The following is an 8,381-nucleotide window of genomic DNA, read 5'->3' on the forward strand; positions in this document are numbered from 1 at the left end:
AAAGTGCTTTTGGTCGACTCCTTTTAAACTCCGATTCACAGCGCCGACCAGCTGTGATAGCTCCAATTACAGGTTCAAAGATTTCTGGGCCATGGAAAAACTTTCTGTCCTGGCCACCCGACCCCATACCGCTCCCACGCAAAGGCCCAGAAACCACCCTGGAATGTGCCACCAAGGGGATGGGTGGCCAGAGACTGGTGCCTTCCTTTCCCCACAACGTCAGCAGAGCCTTGACCCCAACCCAGTGTCCAGCCGCATCTCTGAGAGTTCTTACCCTTTCAGTTTTGCTCCCCCACACCCTCCCCGGTCTTGAGCTTTCATGTTTCATGGCGGCTGGGCTCCGGTGGAAGGAAGCTGTGTTCTGGTCCCCCACCCCAGTCCCCAGAGGCCGAGCCAGGGCCCTATCCACTGTCCCGCTGGCTCCAGGGTCAGGAAGCACAGAAAGCCTCCCCAACCAGAAACCCAGGTCCTAGTCTTCCTTAGGCCAGAGGTCCCACAAGGATGACATGAGTTTGTGGGGGAACCTGAGGCCGGAAGGCTGCCCTTGGCAGTCGGGGGGCAACTGCTGGCTGGGGGCCCCCCATTACTACACCCAGTGACACCCGCCTAGCCTTCTTCGGACGCTCCCTCTCACTGAGACAGCTAAACCAACTGGGGAGCAAAAAGGTGAAGTCATCTGTCCAAGGCGATCCAGTGATGGAGCTTAGTCATCTCCGCAGGCAGGTTCTTCCCAGTGTGTAAGCGGGAGGCAGGCCAGACCCGACACCCAGACATGCACACACACCACACACACATACCACACACACACACACACACTGACACGCAGACACATGCACGGAGGGGAAAGGGTCTGAAAGAATTTGCAATCTCGTGTTTCGAAAAAGCACCAAAAGTAACGTTGAAGGAAAAGTCAGCAGCAGACAGTTGACTCCGCGGCTTTCATTTCGCTTTGCTCATCCAGCGATGCCCACAACACCCAGGTGCTCAGGTCCTTTCAAAAAGGACCCCGAGTCTCCCAGTCCCGGAGTTTGGGGGCCTCGCCCCGCCCGTACCCGCGCGCCGCCCCAGACTGACCCGCGCCAACCCCGCCAACGGCCTCGGGGTGCAGAGTGGGACCGAGTACGCGCCCCGCGCCCCAGACGCGAACCCCGACCCCGACCCGAAGCCGAACCGGAGCGCGTCTTAGCGTGAGCAGGCCCCGCCCCGCCCCCGCGAAGCCCCGCCCCGTCCCCCGCCCCGCGAGGCCCCGCCCCGTCCCCGCCCCGCGAGGTCCCCGGCCGCCGCGCGCAGAGGGTCACGGGACACGGGGCAGGGGGCGGGGCGGGGCCGAGGCGGAAGCGCCCGCGGAGGGCACTGCTGCCAGCTGTCCCGACCCGCCCCGTCCTCCGCCGGGTACTGCCTTCGTCCAGCCGCGCCAGATCCCGCGGGTCAGTGTCATGTGACTTCTGTCTCTGACCACGAGCCTGAGCCTGAGACCTCTGGTGAAGAGGGTCAGGTCGCCTGAGAATCAGGTGTCCTGGTCCCCGAGGGTCTCCAGGGAGTTATATCCCAGGTTACGGTCTCCTGGGTTCTGTTGGGGTCAGGGGTCTCCGGAAAGTCCGGAAGTCCTCTGGGACTTCAGGAAGGGAGTTATCTGGGTCCGGGAGTATTTGGGTCTGGGGTCTCAAGAGGGGGATAGTGCCTGGGTCTGGGGTCTCAGGGGAGAGGTAGTGCCTGGGGTCTCAGAGGAGCATAGTACCTGGATCTGGGGTCTCAGGGGAAAGATAGCGCCTGGATTTGGGGTCTCAGGAGAGACATAGTGCCTGGAGTCTCAGGGGAGGATAGTACCAAGATCTGGGTTCTCAGGGGAAGATAGTGCTTGGACCTAGGGGTCTTTGGGTTAGAGCTCTCTGGAGCCAGTTTGCTTTCCTTCCCAAGGGTCTCTTGTGATAGGCCCATCTGTGCTGTGTGCCATGGTGGTACTGTGGGCCCTCGCTCTGGCCTTCGCCATAGGCCTGGCCACTGCTGGCCCACCTAACATCATGCTGATCTTTGCTGATGACCTGGGATATGGGGACCTGGGCTCCTACGGGCATCCTAGCTCCACCACCCCCAACCTGGACCAGCTGGCCGCGGGGGGGCTGCGCTTCACCGACTTCTATGTGCCCGTATCTCTATGCACACCCTCCCGGTAAGTGAGGGGGCCAGGGGAGCCCATACAGCATCTCCCAAATTCACTCTGGGCTCCTATGGGGGAGGCAAAAGGCTCCGTCTCTTTGGAGAAGTTCACGTTTCTCGATCTTTCTCCCCTATCTTTCCTCCTCCACATGTCCACTTCGGCCTTAGTTTCTCTCTGTCTCACAGACTCTGTGACTTGTCCTATAGGGCTGCCCTCCTGACCGGCCGACTCCCAGTTCGGATGGGCCTGTACCCTGGAGTTCTGGAGCCCGGCTCCCGAGGGGGTCTGCCCCTGGAGGAGGTGACCCTGGCTGAGGTCCTGGCTGCCCGGGGCTACCTCACAGGGATAGCTGGCAAGTGGCACCTTGGGGTGGGGCCTGAGGGGGCCTTTCTGCCCCCCCACCAGGGCTTCCATCGATTCCTGGGCATCCCATACTCCCATGATCAGGTAGGAACCTCCAGGGCCCTCAGACACCGTCCTACCTACCTCCTAACAATCCCCTTCCCCTTGACCCCTTGAGCCCCACCCCACAGCCCAGACTCCTCAATGGAACTGCTCCGCCAGGGCCCTTGCCAGAACCTGACCTGCTTTCCGCCATCCACCCCCTGTGATGGCAGCTGTGACCAGGGCCTGGTCCCTATCCCGCTGTTGGCCAACCTGTCCGTGGAGGCACAGCCCCCCTGGCTGCCTGGACTTGAGGCCCGCTATGTGGCTTTCGCCCGTGACCTCATGGCTGATGCCCAGCGCCAGGGCCGGCCATTTTTCCTGTACTACGCCTCTCACGTGAGTGACCTTGACCCACCCCCCGGGGCTGCCCCTGACTCCTACCCAGTGCTAACTCCTGTCTCTGCCCACAGCACACCCACTACCCCCAGTTCAGCGGGCAGAGCTTCTCGGGGCGCTCAGGCCGAGGGCCATTCGGGGACTCCCTGATGGAACTGGACGCAGCGGTGGGGGCTCTGATGACAGCGGTGGCGGACCTGGGGCTGCTCGGAGAGACACTGGTCATCTTCACTGCAGACAATGGGTTTGCTGACGGGGGGGCAGGGGGGGGGAAACGCTGGTTGGTCCCTCACCGCGGGTCACTGGGGTCTTCCCATCCTGACTACTGGCTGAGGACGTGGTAGGATAAGGGTGGCTGTATCACGGTGACCTACAGGGCACGTGGGAGGCTAGGGGCCACGTGCTGGTCTTGGCAGGACACAGAGGGGACAGGCACATGCTGGCCGTTTTTATGCATAGCATGTAACTCTGGGGCTGGGGTCACCAGGGGTCACCCTGAGCTTCCCGTCACTGACGACCTCCTTGCGTGTCCCAGGCCTGAGACCATGAGAATGTCCCATGGCGGCTGTTCTGGCCTTCTTCGCTGCGGGAAGGGGACCACCTTTGAGGGGGGTGTCCGAGAGCCTGCCTTGGCCTTCTGGCCAGGCCACATCGCTCCCGGTCAGTCTTAGCCCCCCCCCCCCCCCACGAACCCCCGGCCCCACTTCCCCCACCCTGGTGGCACATGGAGTGGTCGTCCTCTGCCTCCAGGTGTGACCCATGAGCTGGCCAGCTCCTTGGACCTGCTGCCAACCCTGGCAGCCCTGACCGGGGCCCCTCTGCCCAACGTCACCTTGGATGGTGTTGACCTCAGCCCCCTGCTGCTGGGTACAGGCAAGGTAGGGCCAGCAAGGCTGAGACCCCGCCCCCCCCCCCCCCGCTCCGCCCCGCAGACCCTCTGGCGAGTGGCCTCCGAGTGGTGCTGCCAGTGGTGTTCCCGGGTGGGCCAGGGGGCAGCAACGCATCCGGGGCCCAGGCTGATGGCTCTGGGTACGTGCACACCAGTGCTGGAGGGCCCTGCCCACCCTGTGATCCCTGACTTTGCCCCCAGAGCCCCCGGCAGTCTCTCTTCTTCTACTCGGCCTACCCAGACGAGGTCCACGGGGTCTTTGCTGTGCGGAGTGGGAAGTACAAAGCGCACTTCTTCACCCAGGGTAATTTCCTCTCCCCCCAACCCTGCCAACCCTGTTGTTGCCCCAGAGCCTGGTCCCTCCTCTCGCCCTTGCCCTTTGCACAGACATGCCCCCCCTCCCCAGGCTCTGCCCACAGCGACACCACTGCGGACCCTGCCTGCCACGCCTCTAGTCCTCTGACTGCCCACGAGCCCCCGCTGCTCTTCGACCTGTCTGAGGACCCTGGTGAGAACTACAACCTTCTGGGAGGCGTGGCTGAGGTCACGCCCGAGGCGCTGCAGGCACTAAAGCAGCTTCAGCTGCTTAAGGCCCAGTTTGATGCTGCCTTGACCTTCAGCCCCAGCCAGATGGCCCGGGGCGAGGACCCTGCCCTGCAGATCTGCTGTCAGCCCAGCTGCACCCCCCGGCCATCCTGCTGCCACTGCCCAGAGCCCCAGCCCTGACAGCACTGGTGCAGGCCAGCCGGGGGCCCCTCGCCTGACCCGGGCACGTGATGGTTGACTGCTGTGGTGCAGGTGTGTGGAGGCAGTTTGTACCTGATAATGCTAATAACACCAGCTGGTACTTACAGGTGTGATAATTCCTCTCATCCTCGAGATAACCCCGAGGTAGGTGCTGTTCTGCCCGTGTTACAAATGAGGAAACTGAGGCATGGAGCGATCCAGCGACTTGTCTGAGGTCACCCAGCCAGTAAGAGGTTGGGCTGGGATCTGAACCCAAACATCCTGGCTCCGGGAGCTGCCCCACAACCTTTGTGATTGTGTGTGTTAGTGCATGCAAGCTTGGGTCCTGAGTGTGAGCACATCCCTTCATGCAGAGCTGTGCTGAGTGCTTTTGTGTGCCAGGAACGGGGGGGGTGGGTGTGAGGTGTGGTGGGCAGAAGACCCCGAAGTTGCCAAGCCCCCGTGAGCACCAGGTGTCCCCTGGAGGAAGCATACCTGGAGGCTCAATAACCGGACCGTGGGCTCTTAGGAGAAGCCTGTCTGAAGGCAGGTGATGAGGTGCACATTCCAGGCGCAGATCAGGGGAGATAAGCTCTTGAGATGGACTCCGGGCCCTGCCTCTGCCCCTTCCAGAGCTCTGCATTTTCCGCTTTCCCACACACTTCCTGTCTCCCTCCTCCTCCTTTGACTTCAGACAAGCGTTCTCCACCCAGAAAAGACAGACATCAGGTTTGGTTCCTGCTCAAAACTCTGCAGACTTCCCATCGTGCTCAGAATTAAATTCAAACTCACTCCCTTAGAGTGGTCCTGTACCCTCTGAGGTCTGCCCTTCTCCCCACCCAGTACCCCTCATCCCTCAGGCCTGGCATGCTGGCCTGGCTGTCCCCCTGTGAGGCCAGCAGAGAGGACTCACGCAGCAGTGTGGGGCCCGTGCAGAATCACCCTGTGTGTTGCCGACGTCAGGTCCCGTGTGCCTCCAGAGCCACACTGTAGCCTATGCTCCCTCAGTGTTGGCTCAAAGAGAAGAGCGTTGTCTGGGTGGCCAAGGCCCAGAAGGCAGCCGTCCGCTTCCCTAACAGACCCCCACTGTTCCGGTGGTGGTCAGAGGCCCATTGAGTAGGAGGTACGTACGGGCTCTCCCTGACCCAGTCTGAGCCAGTCACAATCCAATGCAGTGAGTGGTCCAGGAATGGCATGTAACTAAGAGTCCTGGTCAGTGAAAGGTCGGGGCCAGTCTGTCAGGATCCTTGGGTCCCTCCAGCATTCCTACTCTGGGGCAGTGAGGGTGGAGCAGTGCTATCGCTGCCCCTGACCAGACATCGTGCAGCTGCTAAACCAGTGTCCCCAGCCACCTACCTCCTAGAGCTCACAGTATAATAAACCCTACCTGTTAAAGCCAGTGCTTGTGGGTCATGTTACTTTCAGCCAAAAGAGGTCCTGCTGGAATGAGACGAGTGAGTGGGATGTATGGCAGCCACGTGTATGAGTGCACGTGACCTGGAGAGTGAGCCTATGGTGTCAGCTGCAGAGTGCTGAGGCCCACTCTGTGTTCTCCATGTGGCCCTCCCATCACTTCTGGTCTGGTCTGGTGCTGCACTGACCATGCCCCAGATCCCACGGTGTCTTAGAGCTGCCCCCTCAGGGCAATGGTTTCCTTGCGGGCCCTTGCAGCCGCCGATGCCGGCATAAGGAGGGCCCAGGTGCACGTGTGGTCGGAGTGGAGGCACTGGCCCCAGATGGGCGAGGCGTGCCGCACCCCTGCAGCCTGCAGCTTCTCCTGCAGCGGGACACACGGTCACCTCCAGGTGCCTTGGTTTCGGAGTGAGGACTGAGAACTGAAGCAGGCACCGTCTGTGCATGGCATCCGAAGACCAAACACTCAACAAGAACCACAGAAATGCTAATACCCAGGCACGACGCCAGGCCTGCCGCCCACCTGGGTGGGGAGCACACTTTGTAGTTTATCCGCCACCCAGTGCTGTGCGTAGTGCTGGGGTGCAGATTGCCAGAGGGGACCCACCCCTCTTCCCAAGGGACATGAGTATCAACCCTGAGATCTCAGGCTGGATTTCCAGCATGAGAGGATCCCTCCTCCTGTGGGGAGGGTGGGTATGTGGGCTACTGCCTGGGAAAGGACACTAGGGAAATTTCAGGAGCTACAGGTGTTCTCTAACTTGAGGGTGGAAACATGGTGCACACTTCCGTTGTCACATGTTTTTTATACTTTGAGAGAAATGAGAATTTAGCTGGTAAATAGCACAACGGGAGAGTACTTGGTCCTATAAGAGCATAATCATGAGAGGATGCAGAGATAATTGAATACATCAGGGATGCTTCTCTGTTGGCGGAGATCTGAGGAGGGTGCTGAAACCCAGCCTCCGCAACCAAGGCTCGAGAGAGAAGCAGATTCACTCACTCGGTCACTACTTTTGATTTCGCTCTGATGCTTTTGCAGAAATGCTTGTTTGGCATCGTTTCCGCTGCTTTAGTGGGAGGCACCCTCCTCATACAGTCTTTGTGCACACACATGCCCATGTTTGTACACACACACTTGCAAACATGCACACACGCACAGAGACGCACACATACTAGCACATACATGTGAGCACACAGCACACACAGGCCTGCACACATATTCGTGCACACACCTGTCGTGGCCCCAAATGCTGTCTGCACCATCCCTGCATTTCCCATTCTTCTCTGCTATTGTTAATTAAAAAAACAGCTCCTTTTCCTGTGAGCTGAAGATTCATCCGTTCACCAGGCTGGCGGCTTTCCATTCCCACAGAGTGACTTCCTCAGGCAACCCAGTCTCTTCTGGAAGGAGCTATGTGTGTTTGGAACCAACAGAACAAACACATTGGTGCTGCAGTTTCCCGTCAGGTGCGTTAGGAAGGAAGAGGAGGTGTCTGGAGCAGAGGAGCGCCTTCAGGGAGACCACCCCCCCCCTCCATCACCCACTCCTTACTCGCCTGTCCCCCAAGTGACTGGAAGGGGGAGCAAAAGTGACAGTTCGTGGACTAATATTTAAATTCGCCTCTTCCCTGAATGTTTTTAATCACAAAAGGACCGTGCACTTGTTAGAGCTCCCCAGGCAATGCCTGCAGCCACAGTCCAAGGTAAGAAACACTATCAGGCTCTCTGTGCTCACACAAATCATGTTCTAACCGTAACACTAAGTGTAACCTCACTTTGCTGCACCCTGACAGTGCCTGTCCACTGTCCAGTGTGTCCTGTCCTTGACCCCAGGGCTGGTTAGCAATAACAGAGGGAGGGGTGCATTTATTTATGCCTTCCCTCAGCCTCCTTGGTTCCTCCTCTGAGTGGTCACAGCCACGGGGTGAGGTCTGACCTCTCCCTGCCCCAGCACAACACACCCCACAGCAAGGAGGGAGGACGGAGTCTCTCTCCTCAGGTGGTCTCAGAAGAAAGGGACCCAAGGTAGAAAGAGGGGTCTAGGGTGCCATCTGAGCTGACACGCAACCAGGGCCCTGGAGGGAACAGGTGGGGGGGTGGCCTGGCCCAGGATTCCACAGCAAGAATGGAAACACTTTCTCATCACTTTGCAAACCCTGTAACGTGATGCCCAGAGTCTGCCCTCCCCTCCCCAGCGAATACCCAATGTCCTACTGGGACTGCAGCCCCCTCTAACCCCAAGGGAAGGACAGTCAGTCCAATGACCCTGCCCCACTCAGACATGGGTCTCCAGGTGCGGGGAACCCACAGAACACGAGAAAGGGGTCGGTCCATCTGCCCACAGCAGAGCTGCTGCCCATCCATTCCCGAGGTAGCCCCTGACCCTCTGGGGCACCCCTTGTCTAGCCT

The 8,381-nt window shown here is 59.8% G+C and overlaps 1 protein-coding gene across 6 annotated transcripts; it reads left to right on the forward strand.

Moving 5' to 3' along the window:
- Positions 1-1,317: 1,317 nt before the first annotated feature.
- Positions 1,318-4,681, forward strand: ARSA (arylsulfatase A). Of its 6 annotated transcripts, none has more exons than XM_086711871.1 (9): positions 1,318-1,427; positions 1,933-2,170; positions 2,365-2,605; positions 2,723-2,941; positions 3,016-3,185; positions 3,477-3,601; positions 3,692-3,819; positions 4,032-4,134; positions 4,237-4,681. In XM_086711871.1, exons 2-9 carry the CDS (start codon positions 1,953-1,955, stop codon positions 4,554-4,556), a joined length of 1,524 nt encoding a protein of 507 aa, XP_086567997.1. In that variant the 5' UTR covers positions 1,318-1,427; positions 1,933-1,952; the 3' UTR covers positions 4,557-4,681. The 6 variants fall into 6 exon arrangements, with proteins under 6 accessions (XP_086567997.1, XP_086568002.1, XP_086568000.1 ...); XM_086711874.1 differs by having other exon boundaries at positions 1,329-1,427; positions 1,918-2,170; XM_086711872.1 differs by having other exon boundaries at positions 1,367-1,511; positions 1,918-2,170.
- The last annotated feature ends 3,700 nt before the right edge of the window (positions 4,682-8,381 follow it).

The sequence above is a fragment of the Puma concolor genome, chromosome B4 (genome assembly GCF_028749965.1).
Source record: "Puma concolor isolate L17-30 chromosome B4, mPumCon1.1.hap2, whole genome shotgun sequence".
In the NCBI taxonomy this organism is placed as follows: Eukaryota; Metazoa; Chordata; class Mammalia; order Carnivora; family Felidae; genus Puma; species Puma concolor.